At 38.7% G+C, this 19,767-nt stretch overlaps 2 protein-coding genes and 1 long non-coding RNA gene across 14 annotated transcripts in view; 2 read left to right on the top strand and 1 right to left on the bottom strand.

Moving 5' to 3' along the window:
* Positions 1 to 19,767, bottom strand: part of inpp4b (inositol polyphosphate-4-phosphatase type II B) — a 142,709-nt gene that overhangs the window by 91,036 nt on the left and 31,906 nt on the right. For 9 of the 11 annotated variants that reach the window (XM_077605746.1, XM_077605740.1, XM_077605735.1 and 6 more), the window contains 2 exons: positions 19,327 to 19,445; positions 13,107 to 13,223 (listed from right to left, as the gene is read on the bottom strand). In XM_077605746.1, the coding sequence (XP_077461872.1) occupies positions 13,107 to 13,223; positions 19,327 to 19,445 (236 nt within the window). Of the gene's footprint in view, positions 1 to 13,106; positions 13,224 to 16,178; positions 16,319 to 18,118; positions 18,245 to 19,326; positions 19,446 to 19,767 lie in introns of those variants that run through there. The other 2 variants (XM_077605744.1, XM_077605745.1) reach the window with 2 other exon arrangements.
* LOC144077771 (uncharacterized) lies at positions 1,957 to 3,413 on the top strand. Its single transcript, XR_013301090.1, has 3 exons — positions 1,957 to 2,008; positions 2,860 to 2,967; positions 3,046 to 3,413. It is a non-coding gene; the product is annotated as an uncharacterized LOC144077771 (long non-coding RNA).
* LOC144077769 (CD59 glycoprotein-like) lies at positions 5,332 to 8,257 on the top strand. Of its 2 annotated transcripts, XR_013301087.1 has the most exons (4): positions 5,332 to 5,400; positions 6,109 to 6,207; positions 6,359 to 6,540; positions 8,154 to 8,257. XR_013301087.1 is itself a non-coding variant. In XM_077605755.1 (3 exons), exons 1-3 carry the CDS (start codon positions 5,352 to 5,354, stop codon positions 6,463 to 6,465), a joined length of 255 nt encoding a protein of 84 aa, XP_077461881.1. In that variant the 5' UTR covers positions 5,332 to 5,351; the 3' UTR covers positions 6,466 to 6,825. The 2 variants fall into 2 exon arrangements, 1 of the variants encoding a protein (XP_077461881.1); XM_077605755.1 differs by lacking the exon at positions 8,154 to 8,257 and having other exon boundaries at positions 6,359 to 6,825.

The following is a 19,767-nucleotide window of genomic DNA, read 5'->3' as shown; positions in this document are numbered from 1 at the left end:
ACTGCAATATTTCTTATCAAATAACTCGATTAATCAATTATTATTCGTCGCATAACAACTCACGGCAAACGTTAAATTTGGAGTGCACGGACGAAAAATGCCACACGATTGGACTTTTAGATTAGATAACTTAATTCATCTCGTATTCGGGAAATTTCACTGTCACAGTGGCAAGAGGGTGCGAATACAGACACAGCAAAGACATTTAAGACATAAATAAATAGGTAATAAATAAGTAAATGAATGAATAAGCGTGTTGCTGAAATATACATCTACATGTACAGTGGTATCTCGACATACGATCTTAATCCGTTCCGAGACTGAGATCGTATGTCGGGCTTTTCGTAACTCGAGCGGACGTTTCCCATTGAAATGAACTAAAAAGAAAATTAATTTGTTCCAACCCTCTGAAAAAACACCAAAAACAGGATATTGGATTGGAAAAAAAAGGTTTTATTTCTTCTAATTCGCCATCTATTAACTAAGTAACACATAACTAACACAATTTGAAGTGATCCAAAAAAAGGTATAAATTGACAGGTATCGTATAAGATCTTAACTTAATCCTGTGAGATCATGAATTTTCCATCCCAAAATGCTCTCAGGTGACGCTCTGACATGTTACAAGTGTCCTAAGAACCCTGGCTGTCGACATCCGCCAAATTACGGCCAGGAACAATGTCCCGAGGGCCACGTTTGGCCTAGTCTATGTAAGTGATGTACAAAAATCCCAAATTTTTCGCCATGTTCTCGCAGTATTCTTTGACCAACGTTGCCTGACCGCAGAGGAATGCCAAGAAAAGTACGCCAACTACGCCTTGGGATCAAAGTGCTGTTCGACGGATCTCTGCAACGGAATTTGACCAAGAATGTCTTGAATTTCTGTCAATCCTTGGTGGAAACGTTCAGAAATGTAATAAAACTGGCAGTGAAAAATGATTTTTTTTTTTTCCCCCTGCTAGCCTATACAAATGAAATAATTGTGTGTTTATAACCGTTAATGGCAGTGAAAGAGTTCAAGGCTACAAACAGCAACAAAAAAAAATCTGCGGTCTATTGCAAAAAAATAAATAATATAATACATATGCAGTACTATATTATGTTTATATTTACACTTCGCGGAAGCATTAAAATATGAAACGGCAATATAAAAGGCAAGAAACTTAAATTCAACAGAGGACAATTTATCCCATTGTATCATTTTTAAATAAAATCTAGAAGTATATTGGAAAAAAAATAGACATTTTGTACTATATTTGTATTTAACTTGTGTTCAAGATGATAATCAAGAGAGCTCAAATTATGACTTTTGACTATTTTTAATGAAAGTTTATTTACGTGAAGCAAACATTTGAACGTCATTTGTTCGAGCCGCACATTTGCAAAATAAATTGATTTATCTAAAAATGGCTTTAGTGATGGATATCTTTCTTCAAATTGAGATAAAATACATTTGCATGTGCTATTTTTCCCAATTTAATCATTTGCAAGATATCGGATCGACAAATCCGGCAATTCAGGTGACTCAATAAGTGATAAAAAATATGCGATCGGGACACCCCAGTTATGGATATTTATTAAATGTAAATTCAGGCATTGGTGTTAAATAATTTGGACTTCAATCGCTGTCAAAGGCCCTCATTGAGTTAACTTGCTTTTATTTTTTTTCTTCTGTCTGCAGCCATTTTGGCGCCGGGCGTGCAAATGATTTCAAATTTTCCTGAATCAATAAAAGTTGAAAAGAACCCATCATCAAACATTAATATATGCAATTGTAAATAGTTAACCTGTCACGATTCTATTCGGTTGGTTTAACATATCAAAGGAATTTGCTGCTAAATATTTAGGCAGATATTTGGATAAGAGAAGAGCATGTTAACACGATGGGTTCAAAGGGATAAGTCATCTATAAAAGAAGGATCGTTTTGAAGAGAGTCATCATCGGATGCGCCGAAGAAAATGAATTGGTTGGTCTTGGTTGTGAGCCTCGCACTGTTGCTTACAGTCGGTGAGTTTCCATTTATTAGTCTTGATTTTTCAGGCTTCATGAGAAGACAAAAACGATCCGATTTGTTCGTTTTTGAAATTAAAAGCGGATTTATACTAAGATTATTGTGCAGGATCGGCCTAAGCCAATACTGTACTGATACTATGCTGTTGTTGTTTTTTTAAAATACATAGAATTATTATTATTATTTTTTTTTAATAATACCCTTCCTCCCACATCCCCAAAATGTGAATGCTAGGCTAGGCTAGCTGCTTGAACACTCTAAATTGCATGACCCTAGCTATGATTGGTCATTGGTCTGATTGTGCTCTGCGATTGGCTGCCGACCAATTCAGGGTGTCCGGTAGTTAGCCGGGATAGCCTACAGCACCCCCCACGACCCTTGATAACGATGATGATGGTGAAATAATTTTTGTCAACGATAATATGAAAAACATTTTTGTAAAAATGTGATCATTTTAAAAAGGTAATTACACCACCCGGCCACTATATAGAACAGGGGCGCTGCTGCGAGATGAACGCTAATTCCAGACCAAAGCTCAGGAGAAGAAGAGGACGACGAGGAAAAGTGTTTTTAGCATGCTAGAAATAGAGGCTAACACGGAGCATGAATGCAAAAGGACAATAACACGGCCAAAATAAGCATTAGCATACATTGCTATTTAAATAAGGAGGAAAGTAATTTATTGACTTAATCACAGAAGTTTGAAGTGTCAAATTTGAAACAAAAAAAGACGTGATAGTTATCGATATCGCCTGGTATTTTTTTTTTTAATCGTGATAACCATTTTTTGTCATATCGCCCAGCTCTAACGTCATCCTAAATAAAGTTTTCCCCTTCAAATCCACAGCCGAAACTCTGCAATGCTACCACTGCTCGGAGTGGACCGCCACGGGCAGTCCTAATTGTCCGGAGAAAACTTGTAAAGGAAAAAACAAAATGTGCGGTATCAAGATTAGTAAGTTGGATCTTGTCGTCGTGCCTGACGCGTCCTCGTAGGACGAAATTTTAAGATTCCCATTTGACTGTCTTGCAGGAAAATCCGGAAAGAAATTTAGACAACGTTGCATTAAGGCAAGCAGGTGCAATCAATATATTGCAAAAGGCGGCACCGGAACCAAGTGCTGCGGGACGGATCTCTGCAATGGCGTTTAAAAAAAAAATAAAAGCACATGGAAGGAGGACGACTGGGCACGGAATTCAAATCATCTAATGGTTTGCAAATGAGTTCCAAATGATGTTTTTTGGGGGGTGATTTTTCTTTCAGATGCTTTGGCTTGTAGTATAATCATTTGGAATTTTGTTGAGTTTAATTTTTATGCTGATTAATACTGGGATTGGGTGACGGATTCCATTTTTTTCCCCCACTTAAGCTCACCTACTTCCTCTGTTGATGCTATTTTCCATGATTTCTTATGACATCATTGTGTTAAATAAACACTGAAATCATGCCTGTTTCTTATCTCATTGTATATTCATATTTAAACTATTTTCTAACTTGCATATACATAGAACTCATTCGTTTGTTCGTTCTCTTCCTCTCAAATGGATTGGACGCCTCGCGCCGTCAATGGCAGCCGACGAGTTAAATGAGTGGACATGTAAGGGTTAAAAAAAATAATTTAAAAATATAATTTAGGGTGTTTATTGCATTGTGCTGTTCAAAATGGGACTCCGATAAGACGACACCCTGAATTGGCTGCTGGCCAATCACAGGGCAGAGTGGGATAAACAACCATTCACGCACACCCAAACTTCAGGACCCTTTCGAGTTATCAATTAGCTTAGCATGCATGTTGTGGGAGGAAAAAGCGAAGTACCCGGAGAAAGGCCACGCTGGCATGAGGAGAATATGCAAACAGCACACAGAAAAGTCGGAACGCACCGGGTAATCGAACCCGAAAATGAACTGCCTAACTAGTTACAGTATTTTTTTAACAATACATACATACATACAATGGGGCAAATACGTATTTAGTCAACCACCAATTGAGCACAATCTCCTACTTGGAAAGATTAGAGAGGCCTGTAATTGTCAACATGGGTAGACCTCAACCATGAGAAAGAATGTGGAAAAAAAACAGATCGCATTTTTTGATTTTTAAATAATCTATTTCCAAATTACAGTGGAAAATAAGTATTTAGTCAATACCAAAAGTTCATCTCAATACTTTGTTATGTACCCTTTGTTGGCAATAACGGAGGCCAAACGTTTTCTGTAACTCTTCACAAGCTTTTCAGACACTGTTGCAGATCTCCTCTTGAGCAGTGATGTTTTGGGGGTGTCATTGGGCAACACGGACTTTCTACTCCCTCCACAGATTTTATATGGGGTTGAGATCTGGAGACTGGCTAGGCCACTCCAGGACCCTGAAATGCTTCTTACGAAGCAACTCCTTTGTTGCCCTTGCTGTGTGTTTGGGATCATTGTCATGCAGAAAGACCCAGCCACATCTCATCTTCAATTACCTTGCTGACGGAATGAGATTTTCACTCAAAATCTCTGGTCCCTGGTCCTGGTCTTTTTGCAGAAAAACAGCCCCAACGCATGATGTTTGTGTTACTGATTGTTACTGTGGTTCCAGCTCTCTGTAGGTCATTCACTAGGTCCCCCCGTGTGGTTCTGGGATTTTTGCTCACCATTATTGTTATTATTTTGCATGGAGATCTTGGTCTTGTATGTCTTCCATTTTCTAATAATTGCTCCCACAGTTGATTTCTTGACACCAAGCATTTTACCTGATGCAGATTCAGTCTTCCCAGCCTGGTGCAGGTCTACAATTTTGTCTCTGGTGTCCTTCGACAGCTCTTTGGTCTTGGCCATAGTGGAGTTTAGAGTGTGAAACACTGTGGACAGTTGTCTTTTATACCGATGAGTTAAAACAGATGCTATTAATACAGGTACGAGTGGAGACCTTGTTAGAAGAAGTTAGACCTCTTTGACAGCCAGAAATCTTGCTTGTTTGTAGGTGACCAAATACTTATTTTCCCACTCTAATTTGGTGGTTGACTAAACATTTATTTACCCCACTTTATATATAAATATATTTCAGAGGTGTGGTACTGCATGATTGTTTCATTGAATGAGAGAAACATTTATTAATTTCCTTAAAAAATAGAACGTCAAAACATTTTTATATCTTGTGACTATGCAGAATTGTAAATATTTGACTTCCCTCTATGCCGGCCGGATAATTTTGCGCATCAAAGAAGTTTGGAGGTGAACTTATTTGACTGTAAAAAGAGTGGGTAAATACGGTGAGTTCAAAGCAATATTGGGTACATAAAAGATTCAACAAGTGATCATTTGAGGGACGGAATCGAAGCGGACGAGACGAAGCTATGAAGTGCTTGTACTTGGTTTTAAGTCTCGCCCTGTTGGTGACAGCTGGTGAGTCTACATTTTTTTGTGTCTCCATATGAAGATAATCTTTAGACTAAAGACGATATTGGGTAAAATGCTTTAAAAACAAAAAAGGTGGTCATGTAAAATGAAATTTCTTACAATATATAAGTACATCAAAACAATCACAAAAGGAAAAAATAAAAAAAAATGTTGTTTTTTTTTAAGAAAAAAATAGTTCAAAGGGAATTTACCAATAAAATAAAAATGAACATTTTCAACAAAAAAAAAGAAATAAAGATAAAATAAATAAAAATATTCTATTTTTGGCTTTATAGTGTGTTGCCCTTTTATAAAAATAATTTAAAATTAAAAATAAGAGAAATTATCTATTTAAAAAAAATGAAGATCTTCAAAAAATAAAGAAATATAAACTAAATAAAAAGCAGGAATTTACTAATATATCTTCCTTTTTCATTCATCAAAAATAGTTTACATACATGTATGTTTCTAAATGATATTCTATTTTTAGCTTTCTAGTGTTTCGCATTTGTAGCTGTAATTTTGAATATTTACATTTTTTTTCATCAGCACTATTTTTATGTACGCTCTAGATTAATTTGTCACATCTTTGGCTGCTTTTGGACGTTGAGCATCATCACTGAAAGAGTTAAATGTCAATTTAGACATCTAGGATTCAATATTATGGGTAAAACACAAGTGTAATATGCTAACTGGAGTTGAACTTTTCCTCAGGTGACGCTCTCAAATGCTACAGGTGTTTTTTCCGTTCCTGCACCAATGAGCAAACGTGTGACGAGGGGGAAATGTGCGGAGCCAAGAAACTTTTTGGCGGTGAGTTTTCGTGGCGTTTGATTTGGTCATGACGAAACATGTAGATTGAAGACCGCCAGTAGCAGTTGAAGCAAAGCAACCCCAAAATACAAGCGTCTCCACCATGTTTCAAATGTCTTTCTTTTTTCAAATGTCTTTCTTTTTTTCCCAGGATTTCTTGTACAACGTTGCGTACGCGAAAGCATGTGCCCATTACTTTTCCGCAACAGATTTGCCAACGGAAAGTGCTGCAACACTGACCTCTGCAACACCATCTAAATCGCAAGAACGTGGAAGGACGATGGCTCCATTCAAATTGTTTTCCTTCATTTGGTGAAAAAGCCTTAATATGAGGTATATTACATTATCATGAAAATAAAGTCACTCCATTTAATCCCAATTTTCACAAAATGATTTTTGACCTTTGACCTTACAAGCCCCCAAAAATTGGATCTCTTCCTTCATTTTGTGAAAAACCTTAATATGAGCTATATCACATTATCAGGAGAATAAAGTTACTCCATTAAATCCCAATTTTCAAAATATGATTTTTGACCTTTGACCTTACGAGCCCCCAAAAATTTGATCTCTTCATTTTGTGAAAAACCTTAATATGAGCTATATTATATTATCAGGAGAATAAAGTCACTCACAAACAAATATACCCCGAAAAATTGCTAGTTATCCTTTTACCGCCCGTCCTTGAAGTATCGTGAACACAAACCTTTATGACCCCTGTGACCTTTGACCTCATGACCTCAAAATGTCTCTTGGGTGATCACAAAATTCCTCTTTTATGACCTTAAACTGTATTCCCCTTTTTCCGTTTCGAGTTACAAACATAGCCTAAAAGTTCTATCAATTTGTGTTGTCGTTCTCGATTCATCTTAAGCGCGAACATACAAAGCGACATTCGCGAGAGAGTACAAAGTTATCCAATTTTCCCCCGGTAATTATTCAAGGATATCAGTTTAAGGGGAGCTGGAATTAGGAAGTGAAAACTCCATTTGACATGTGCAGTTAGCGATAGAAAGTAAGGCTCCTAACAGGCGTCAGAACAAACCGTGTCAGCACTTTCCACCGGTCTCTCGGAGAAAAGCATTACGTTGCACAAAGCCACAGGAAGCCGAGCAGAAAGGGGGATTTTCCTCAAGCGCCTCTTCTCCGTGAAAAAAAATGTAAAAGTCTGGGTTGTAATAGGAGGGGGAAAGTTCGCCTTAACCTCTTTTTCAGGAGAGAAGTCAATACAGGCAGCTGAAAACTCATTTTTTTCTCAATCAAATCATGTCTGTTGCTTTAATTGGCCCAAAATTGGTTGTTTGTGGTCAATATTAGGTTTTAAAATGATATATAGTAGTGCAGTGGCCCGGTGAAGGAGTGGTTTGGGCGTCGGCCTCGCAGTTTTGGGGTCGAGGGTTTGATCCCAGGTCTCCTCACTGTGTGGCGTTTGCAGGTTGAGTGGGTTTTCTTCGGGTACTCCGGTTTCCTCCCACATCCCAAAAACATGCATGGTAAGCTAATTTAAAAATTCGTAATAGCCCCTAGCTGTGATTGGTTGTCCTTTGTCTCCTTGTGGACTGTGATTGGCTGGCAAACAATTGGCTAGGATAGGCTCCAGCACCCCCCGGCAACCCTTGTGAGGTTAAGCGATTCAGAAAAAAGATTGATTGAAATAAAAAACACAAACAGCAAATACACTATTCCTCAAGTTTTGTTTTAGCTAACACGCTAACACTTCACTACTTGAAAGAACTGATGAGAAGGAAGTGAGCACGCTACATTCAAAATAAAAGACCGTTTTGACAAGATGCAAAATGCAAAACTTATTTAGAATATGATTGCATTTCGAAATGAATCGTCACGGTAAGTTAAAACAGCGAGGGAAAACGAAAACTTTCAATATTTTAATTTTCTATCATTAAAGTGTACTGAAAAATAAACATTTCTTATTTTTTGTTGTTTTGTAGTTGGGATCCAAAATGCAGTACTAGTACTTTGGAAAAGACTGGCGAAGTAAACTATGGAAGATTGATAGTATTTGAAGCCTTCATGACACGTACTATGTTTCAACTGTCAATACTAGAATGGATATTTTGGCCATTTTTGTGTAAAATAAATAAATAAAAAATCCCCGGCGCCCAATCCGAGAGGGCGGCGGTGCCAAAAAAGTGTCAAGCCGCCCGCCGCCCTTCCCGTGTCAGCGTTATTGACGGGGCGGGATTAACTGACGCCGCTATTTCCATACTTCAGCGGTTTGTAATTGGGAAGCGCGACTCTGAAACGATGCCGGATGATCAAACGGACTCGCTGAGACGTCTGCTACCCACCCCAAAACAAGCAGAGTGAAACGGGGAAGGCTGACTTCCATTAGTTTGACACGCACTTCCTACTTTGGCAATTGGGATCAAAGGCTAAACTGTCTACGTGGGAAGGGCGGCGACTTGACACTTTTTTGGTACCGCATTCAAAATAATTACACAATATTTACAATCCAACTTCTGGAGTTAGAATTACAACGTGAGGAAACGTTTTCCACTTTATTAATTTGCTTTATTAATTTTATTCCAAAAATATATATAAATGGAAAGCAGTTTATATTCTCTTATGATTTTTTTCCATAACTTTTCTGATTCCTGCAATCCTTAACTGAAGCAAATTATTATCTTTATAATTAATCAAAACTAATTATTTTCAGACATCTTTTGCTTTTCAAAGCGATATAACTAGCAACCTAATATTCATAATCCAACTTTTCCGAGTTCTAGCTAAAGTGTAAAGCCCAGAGTAAATAACTATGAGCGGATTAGTCCAATCATGGCCCAAAATAGTCAGTGTTTATTTAATTGCCTACCAAAATAATCATTCTTGACAGCCCTACTTTGCATAATTTTGTCGAAAAACAACCCAAAAAAGCCTGCACAAAATCCAGTCTCAAAGTAAATAATCTGTTTTTAGCCATCTTTTCATCCTTATGTCTGTTAGCACCTGCAAAATAATCACTTATATATGCTTTTAATCTGAAAGGACCTTCCCCCTTTCCTCCTTGGACATCTTGTCATGGTGAACCCGCCCCGCCAATGGCTGACCTAAAGTAACCTCGCCTTTACACCCGCATGGGCCGCACGGTTGACGCTCTAGTCTAGACCAAGGGTGTCAAACTCGGGTTGGTTTGCGAGCCGCATTAATGTCAACTTGATTATTTGTGGGCCGGACCATTTTTGATATCCTAATATTTAGATATTTTTTTAAAATCGGATTTAAAAAAAATGGATGAAAAGCACTAAGTATTCAGTTTTTTTTTATAAATCTAAAACATTTATTTGAGCCTTATTTCTTAGTTAGGGAAAACATATATTATTCATTTGTTTTTTCATTTCAAAAGGAAATATGTATATTTTTTATTAATGTTCAATGTTAAAGTGGAAAACAAAATACTTTTAGATATCTTTAGATTTGAACAAATGCCTTTTGAACTAAAAACACAAAAATCAAAAAAATATTGATTTAATAGGAAAATCAGGGTTTTTTATATATATGTTTAGATTTAAAAAAATGATTTTTGAACTAAAAACACAGAAAAAATGGATTAAAAATTACAATTATTGATTTAAAAGGGGGAAAATCAGGAAATGTAATATACATCTATAATCTTCATTTGAATTTGATCCTAAAACAGAAAGTCGGCACTCATGATTTACTTTCTCGGGCCGCACAAAATGATGCGGTGGGCCAGATTTCGCCCCAGGGCCGCCACTTTGACACCTGTGCTCTAGATGGTGACAATCTGAAGCGCATGAAATATGGGGATTATTTTAAAATGACGGGGCTAATGCGGTTAAGGGGAAAAATATAGAAAGGGAAGGGGGGCTGTGTTTAGGTGTCTGGATTTTTCTGGTAGTTTCCAGGAAGTTGTTGAATGATTGATGCATGCTTTGAGGGTTTTTTCCCCCTGTGGGTTTAAAGTGCCACTTGGAGGTGCATGATTAAGCGGATTTTTGATTTTGAAAGTTGCAATTAAACGAAACTGGTCAACAGTGAAATTGACATTTGAAATGTGGTATCGGCCGCACTTCTATGGAAGTCAAAATAAGCCAAGCGGACTATGAATTTGAATTTCCAACACTTGAATTGTTATTCGGCATCAAAAGTTCTGTCCCAATAATTCAGCTGCTTTCGTGTTTCCTCCCAAATTGCCAAAAGTTCCATGCTAATTAAATGAAACACTAATTTGTTGCTAGGCATGAGTGATTGGTTGTTTGTCTTATTGTAACCTGCCATTGGCTAGTGGCTGGCTGGAGGATTTTTTTTTTTAAAAAAGGAACACCCGCGAGGGCGCCACGTGGAGTTACCTGGCCTCCCGTTATATATAGCGGCGCCTCCGGTGGAGGCTGGCAGCGGCGGATAAGACAGGCGCACAGGAAGGAGGTAAAGAAACAACACGGGCTGGAGTGTCGCTCCCCATAAATATTCAATAGTACCTAATGAATACGCCATTCCGCTTTTGTTAGGGAGAAAAGTTTGGCAAGAGACCAAAGGGTTCCACCCGACCGTACAAAGCGAGCGCGTAAAACATCCGGCGCCATTGATGGCGATTGATCTTTCGTTTCATTGACTAATGCAACGTTTCTAATTTGGGCGCCCATAAATTGGGGATTAGTTGGATTTATTCTGTTTGCGTTGAAGAGGCAAGGTGGCGTTTATTATTTATTTCCACTGTGCAAATGGGTCATTGGCATTGATGAATACGTATGGAGCGGTGTGTGAAACGATTCTCCTTGAGGAACGCGCCTGCTGTGCGGGTTTGGATTGGTTCGGTTCATTTTCAATGTACAAAGAGCGCTTTATTAAATCTATAGCACATCATGTCTATGTCACTTTGGACGGATTGCATTATTTCCAGGCTACATCTATTAAAATATGAAATACAGATGAGATTAGACCGCACCTCGCAGTTCGGAGAAGAAGTTTCAATCCCTTGTGAGTTCCTATGCGTAGTTTGGATGTTCTCGTGGGTTTTTTCCGGGTACTCGCAACACAAAAACATGCATGCTAGGCTAGTCGAACACGAAAAAAGTGTCTCCTTGTGCCCTGTGATTGGATATCAACCTATTTGGGGTGTGTACTGCCTATAGGGATAGGCTCCGGCACCCCCCGTGACTCTCGTGAATATAAGCGACTCGGAAAATGAATGAAATAATATAGCGAGATATATAGAGGGACTAAAGATGGAAATTAGCCCTCAGCTACAATCTTACATATTTTCATATACAGTAATCCCTCGAATATAGCGGTTAATGTAGCCCAGACATCGAAAAATCCCCCTATAAATTTAGTGACAAAAGTAAATATAAATATGTTCATTAATATGTGCTTATTAAATAAACCAAACCCAAACATAACATAGCTATTGTTTCATAGCAAGCCAACGTGGTTTAGCGCAATGTTTTTCACCATTAGCTTTAATGTAGCAATGCTAACTCTGTACAATGTTTAATATATATATATTATTTTGTATATTTGGACTTTAGTTCTATGTTCATGAGTAATAAACATCTGTGAAAGGACTTGAAGTCTCATTAGCAAACAGTTGCGGAAGTTTTATCCGAGTAGACTTAGGATAATGCTTACGTAGATTGTCAAAATGCGCTTTACCTCTTTTTCTTTTTTCTTTTTTTTTAATCCCAGCAGTTTCCCCAATTGACCCGACGTTATTTAACAAGAGCACATTTTAACGCTCCACTGAGTCAATTGTTTTTCTTATCTCGTAATGAAAATGGGACACGGTCGGATAGACATAAGTATTTTTTTAGGCCGGAAAAAGTCTGCATGTGCAACATGAAATTCTACAACATCAACAACAAGCAAAATGTACAAGATGTATTCCACCAGGCCTAAACGTGATGGATTCGGCTACGCCGTCCTCTAATGGAGTCCTTATTCACCATAAAGCTCATAAATGTTTCATTGTAACTTATGGCAAATTAAGATGGCGGCGCCCGGGGAGCGACGGAGACGCTACATTTATATCGACGACGCGCAGCCGGCTCGCGTCAGATGGAACATTTTAAAAATAACTTTGAAAATTGCCAAATTAAAAAAAATAAAAATAAAGGGGGTGTGGTTAAAATGTACGCAAATCTTTAAAATGATTGTTCTAAGTCACATTTTTGCACATCACAAAAACTAGGCAGATGAATAGGGGTGTTTAGACTTTTGATACTCACCGTACAAAAAAAATAAGGCAATTTTTCTACTTGATTCTGACATAGTGAAAAGTTAACTTTTTGGGATTCTATTTGCAGATGAGCAGGGGTGTGTAGACTATTGATACTCACTGTAAAAAAAACAAAATATGGGCAATTTTTCTACTTAATGTAATACTTTTTGGGGGCAATCTCATTGCAGATGAGCAGGGGTGTGTAGACTTTTTATATGTACTGTACATTAAAAATCGGGGCAATTTTTCTACTTCATTCTGGCGTTATGGTGAAAAGCTAACTTTTTGGGCATTTCCATTTCAGTTGGGCAGGGGTGTGTAGACTTTTTATATGTACTGTACAATCAAAAATAAGGGCAATTTTCTACTTGATTTAACATTATAGTGAAAAGTTAACTTTTGGGGGCATTCTCATTGCAGAGCAGGGGTGTGTAGACTTTTTATATGTACTGTACATTAGAAATCGGGGCAATTTTTCTACTTAATTCTGGCGTTATGGTGTAAAGTTAACTTTTTGGGGCTTTCACATTGCAGTTGGCCAGGGGTGTGGGACTTATGATATGCAGGGTACAATAAAAATAAGGGCAATTTTTCTACTTGATTCTTCAGTGAAAAGTTAACTTTTTGGGGGCATTCACATTGCAGTTGGGCAGGGGGGTGGGACTTTCACATTCACTGTTTAGAATAAAAACAAGAGACTTACAGCTTCCTGCCGCTTGTCCTTGACATCGTACACCGTCAGTTTGACGACCGTTTCTGGAGTAGCGGGACGGTCCGAGGGGAAGGTCACCCCGGTCAGAAAGCACGGGTCTTTGCTCGCCTGTCGGAACCAAAACATACTTGGGTGAGAATTCTGCCCGAGAGGGAAACATGTTAATGAGGAGGCAGGAAGCCAAAAGAAAAAAATATATGAAAGGAAGTGACTGGGAATTGCTCAAAATTAACAAAACGTGGCCAGGAAATGACCAAAAATATAAAAAGGAATGCCGCCAGATCAAGAGGAAGCACCTTGATAGCAATAGAAATTGACCTGAAATTTGGGAGGGCAGCCAACAATCATTAAATCGCTGCCAACTCTTCAATAAAAATGGATTGGACATCTATGCCAGTAAAACAGAATCACTCAGTGGCAGCCTTTACAAATTAATTTGATGCCTATAGCTTTCAATGGCAATAATTAAGGGTGAAAAACAACTAATCCTGACGTATATTGTTGAAAAAAATACATAAAGTATTCCAACGCGAACTTCTTGCTTCTCCATACGTATTGCCGAACTCAGTCACCCGTACACTATTCATATTTTTCGATTATTTTGCGCTTAAAAGCCAAAAAAAAAAAGAAAAAAATGCAACGCTCCGCCCAGTGCTCGTAGAGATCTTTGCACTTGTATGTGGAGGTATTACTGTATTTAAATACATTTTGTTCCCTTCTCCTTCCGGACCTCGTATCTCAGGCTAATAACGCCAAAGTCCAGAGCCGTCCGTGTCTGGCAGAGCCGAGACTGAATCCATTAAAACTTGTCAAGAAATGTTTGAACATCTCCTGACCCGCTCACGCCAACCTCAACGGATTGAAGAAATAAATGGAAATGTCGACATACAGTAAATGTCAGCGCGTGCCTACGCCGCTCTCTCGCTGTTGTTGATCTACGGCGCCTTGAAGGGCTTCCAAACGCTAGATTGTTTAATCAATTGCTCACTGCAAAGTGAAGTTCAGACAATGTTCTGCTGATGGCAGGTCCTGTTTTTACTATGGGCAACGTGAGCGACTGCCTGGGGTGCAGTCTATAAAATGGGCGCACCAGATGCCACCCCCATTTTTTTTTGTCTAGACCAAGGGTGTCAGACTCGGGTTGGTTCGCGGGCCGCGTTAACATCAACTAGATTTCACGTGGGCCGGACTATTTTAGATATAATATTTAGATATATTTTTTTATAAATGGATTAAAAGAACTGGATTAAAAGCCCTGAATATTCAGTTTTTTATAGATCTAAAACAATGTTTATTTTAGCTTTTTTAAATATATATTTAGATTTTACAAAATGATTTTTGAACTAAAAACATGGAAAAAAATGATTACAAATTACAATTATTGATTTAAAAGGGGGAAAACCAGGAAATTTAATATACATATATACTCTTCATTTGAATTTGATCCTAAAACATAAAGTCAGCTCTCATGATTTACTTTCCCGGGCCACACTAAATGATGCGGTGGGCCAGTTTTGGCCCCCAGGCCGCCACTTTGACACCTAGACTATTTTCTGTCATTTCCATGTCCATGTATTAGCATGGACCGTCTGCTACGTGGCTGAATTTGAAAGGGGAAGGGGGGATTTTGTCCCCCTAGCGTCAGTCAAGTGTCACTGCAATTGGTCTAAAGTTGGGCAATCATTATTTTTTCATACGGTAACAAATTATATTGGCATTTGTACTCTCCTATTGGGTCCCCCCAAAAATTCCAAAATTTTATGAAAGATATGGTTGTATTTAAGCATGTATAAACTATAAATGAATGTATTTTATTTTTGTTTGGGGGGCGCGGTGAGTGTTGATTGCCCATGGGCGCAAAATTAGCTAGACCCGCCTCTGACTGACAACATGAAATACTGACTAAGTTCGTCTACTTTTTGATGTTTTTGAAATCATTTGATTTATTTATTTTTGTTGTTGTATTAGAGGGTGTGACCAGACTTCCAATTGGATTGGTCTGCCAGTCTGTCTGAATAGCAGTCCTTAGAAAAGTCCCTCAAAGTTCCCCAGAGAACTGTCGGCAAAGGAAGAGGAAATCAAGTATAAACACTAAAGTACTTGAAATGACTCTAATACATCCAAAATGTCTAAACAATACACACCAAAAAACTGCTGTAATTCGTGTCTACAGTGGTACAGGAGTATTATTGTTTTTCAACAGATTTAAATGACTAATAGTGAGGAATATTCTACATCTACGATGATCCATGTTGAACTGTCACTCAAACAAGCACAAATGCAAAATGTATTAGATGGCATAATTTTGCAATGCGATATCTCGGATAAGTATTAAGGAGCAAAAACAGTACGTCCATATATCTTTTTGTAATAAAGCTAGTCAACATTGAAGAGGGTTAAAAAGTAGTACAGCATAAAATAAAGTAGTGAACAAATTACATTGAAAGATTTGTTTCTAATAGTCCAATAAGATCAATTGAGCTCTCTTGATTGTGATTTTCTTGATTTCCATTGACGTGACGGGTGTCCATTCCAGTTTGATCAAACAATCACTACCAGTCAAAATATGGATTGGATGTCTATTGCCATCAAATGCAGCCAAGGTTACATCCTTGAAAATACATTTTAAACCCTTTTTAATTGTTTTTTAGCCCTATTAATCTCTAAAAATGCCACGATCAGGACAATCAAATTCTGGGACATCTCAAGTAGGAACATTACTAATCCGTCTTTTAAGTTACTTAGTCAATGTTTCAGTAAATTCGTACCTCTACTTACGAAATGAATTGGTTCCCGAACTTTTTTCGTAACCTGAAACTTTAGTACCTGGAGTAATTCGTAAGTAGAGGTATGACTGTATTTCTATCTAAAGGAATTTTTCATAAACATTTTCCCAAACACAGACGTCGACAATTTAAAATTCTACCATGAACTTTCCCACTCGCATCCATGCTTTCAAGTCTCTTAAATACCACACACTCTAACCATCTCACACTTTCACACACACTCACACACATACACATTGAAAATATGGTTCCCTGAATAGGTTTCATTCAAGCTTACCAGCATGCTTGGCAGGCCTTTCCGCGTGCGACTCGTCTAAGCGCCGTTGATGGGCTGAGACCAGCTCGAGTTTCGAGTCTTACACTCTAACACACACATCCGTCACCGGATTGTCACACCAGCGGTAAACACACACACAGACACACACGCCCTCGACGGCTTTTGGCCGTTTAAGGTCGCAAACTGCAGCGGAATGGCCAATTTGGGGCCATTTAGAGGGTGTGTGTTTGCGCGAGTGTTTGTTTGCCGTTTTGGAGACTCCCTGGGACATTTGTAATTATTCAACGCAATGTGTGTGTGTGTGTGTGTGTGTATAGTGTGAGGGGACGTTTTATCTTTTGGCCGGATGTCAAATCTTCTCCTCCTTCCTGTGGTGTACAAATGTGATTTTCCCGCAGACATTAGAGGGCTGGCAGGCAGCCCTCGCCAACGTTAATGCGTTGCCAGTTATGCAACGCGGGCAGAAAAAAGAGGAGGCGCGCTGGGGAAAATACGGGAAATTGATGCAAATGTGTGAAAAGTTGACGATTCGCTGGATTAGCGAGCGTGTCAAAATATGTCACACACAGCATTTTATGTGTAAAAAAACAAACAAAAACAAACAAGCAACAATTTCCAACGTTTTTGTGATTCAAGAAAATAAGCTATGAAGAATGTATTTTTCTTTCTATTAAACGTGCTTTGAAATTGGGAGCATGTCCCAAAAAAAAAAATTAAGTGACTAAACTAATGTCATTTTATTTGTTGATAAAGTGACACACAAATGTGTCTGTCATAATGAGTTCTCATCTGATTTTCTGAACTGCTTTATCCTCACTAAGGTCACCTGATTCCGACCCTCAGAAAAATACCCGATCATGCCTGATTTCCAAAACAAGTCAAGACTTTGAACTTCCCTGGATATGCCCCTCCCCCTTTTAAAACAGCTGCAATTGTAGAATGAAAAGGGATTAAAGAGTATCATGTTCCCCCTTTGCACTGAAAAATGGAAAACCCAAAATCAGGAAGAAGGCAAATAGCACCTGCCACCTTCCATCAGAGATCTTCCAAAATAAAATCTGTTGCCAGGCCAGAAAATATTATTAATATATTATTACTATTCATTCACTGCCATCAATGGGTTGAACGTCTATGAACAATAATCATTCAAATTCCAAAGCAAAAGTATCTTTTGCGTGACAACGGTTAGGTGAAGGTTTCTGAGGTGAGAGTTTACTCTAAATAAGAAATCCAAGACTCAACCCATAAATATCTGAAATGGATTTCCATTGTTTTAAATGAGTTAAATGTAGTGTTTTTTTCTGACAGCTTTAGAAAAAGTGGTCATATTTACAAAAGCATTGCAAAATTATGAAAAAAAGTGAGAAGTTACCTCAAAAATTTTAGTTACATTCATTTTCCCAACGTCATTCTAATGCCTAAATTTTCTTCTAAATTGAGAACTTTCATACATTCCAACTATAAATATTTAACCGTTGTTCATTTTTGAATGAACCATTATCCTCATTTCTCATTGTTTTTGTTACAAATGTCCTAATATACAAATTTATCCTCTTAAAATACCCACCCAGTTCTAAAAACAATACAATTTTATCCCGGCCAAACGACTTGATTCAGAAAACCCCAACATTTTTCCTCTATTTGCTATCATGGAACCCAATACACGAGCGATCATTTTCTCCAAACGGCTTGGACGCCTATTTCCGACAATGCGTCAAACTACGGCCACCAGTTAACAACTATCGGTACGGTCTAAGAGTCCAAACGCCGTAGGCTCCCGATTCAAACACCCAAAAAAAACAGCGCCATCTCCTGCATCTCCTTAGTCCCTCCCCTTGACCGAACCAGCTTCGAACCCACCCAAAAGCCGTTATATTTACTTTGCCATCTCATCCCATTCAAATCCCATTGACATAACCCGGCGTTGAAATTGAACCTACCCCGCATCTAAATCCAAAACAGTCCATGGCGCGGTCTGCGCGTCCTCCGCCATGAAGTCCCAAAAGCTCTGAGACGAGCGTCTGCGCAGCCGGCACTGGCTATCCTACCACATCCTGTCTTTCCGCACACACACACACTCATACACAAACGCACACACACGAACACACACGTAGCCGATTCCTCGACAGGCGGGTCTTTGGCCGTCGGAACGCGGCTTTGAATGGGGCGCTTGTTTTACGGGATTAGCGGCAACATAATTCCAGTGGAGTGGATTTTTTGAGTGTGGCAGCTGCAACTCAATACAAACACGCTGTCCAAGTCGCGGGGATATAAAGAACACATGCCTGGGTGCTGCCATCCCATCCTGTTCCAACCTGCCCCGCGTGAATTTACTGCGCAATGGCGTGGACGACCCGGCAGGTCGGAACGCACCCCGGCGTGACGTTCTTCTTCTTCTTCTTTCGCGTTCAATTTGATGCCGCTTGGCTCGGTGCTTCCCGTCCCGTCTTTTCATTTCGCGTCACGTCTTGGAATAGGATGAGTCGGGTTTGGCAAGAGTCAACTTTGTTCCACTCCGCGCTCCCGTCCTGTTTGATCTTGTTCGATTTGCTGCTCATTAAATGGATTTTCTCACAAAGTGTGGCGGCGCTCGAGTAACACGTGTCATGTGTCGTATATTTTGAGAGTAATGATGTTGAATTGCTGTAATTCCTTAGATAGATCTGTTCCATTATTTTTTGTGAGATGATTCCGGTTAGCTAATTGTCATCTTTCTTACAGTGTGTGTGTGATCCCGTACTATCTTATTCCACTTGTTATTGTACAGTAGAATCCGAGGTATATTGCAAAAATACTTATACTGTACCGTTATATATTTATATTGACACCATTGAAACAAACCTTGCTGAAAAAGGGGAACGTACCCGGTATGGAAATCACAATCAAGAGACTAAATTAAAATAGTAGAGGTACTATATTGCAAAAAAAATACATAAAATAAAATGTACTTTATATTTCCACTGGTGAAACAAACTTGGCAGAACAAAGCATAAAAGTCAAGAAAATCACAATCGAGGGGTCTCAATACATTACACTGAATTTTTTTTATTCTTACAAGTCTGCCATGTTCTGGTTTTTGCATCGACTATCTGTAAAGGACCTTTGGCCGACTTAAAATGATAAAAGGAGCCAAATAGTCTTTTCTTACCTCAACTATCTCCGTGCAGGCGTGGGAGACCGGGTGATCCTTACGGAGTTCCGCCACAGCCGTGTGGACCACCGCATTGGGCATCCTGTCCCGGCTGGAGGTTGCCAGGTCTTTGCATGCTACACAGTAGGGGAAGACACAAGTCCAAATTTTATTTTAGATCATTTTTGTATGTATGGAAAGTGTTTTTAATATTACTTGAACTTTTAAAACCCTCTCTGTGCTATATTTTAACTCTCAAAAGTAGACTATCCCCCTAGTGGCCAGTTGGATACCCTCCAATTGTACAAAATGACTTTTTCCCCCGCATTTCATGTTTGTATTATTATTTTTTAAACTATACATTTTTCATTTCGAGTTGGTGGATTCAAACCGCATTGTAGTGAATCCGTGAAGTGGCGAGGTTTCACTGTAGTTGCTTTTTTTTGCCCTCATATAATT

Source organism: Stigmatopora argus, chromosome 7 (assembly GCF_051989625.1).
Source record: "Stigmatopora argus isolate UIUO_Sarg chromosome 7, RoL_Sarg_1.0, whole genome shotgun sequence".
Taxonomy (NCBI): domain Eukaryota; kingdom Metazoa; phylum Chordata; class Actinopteri; order Syngnathiformes; family Syngnathidae; genus Stigmatopora; species Stigmatopora argus.
The sequence above is the reverse complement of the archived record's forward strand: the minus strand, read 5'-3'. Positions and strand labels throughout refer to the sequence as shown.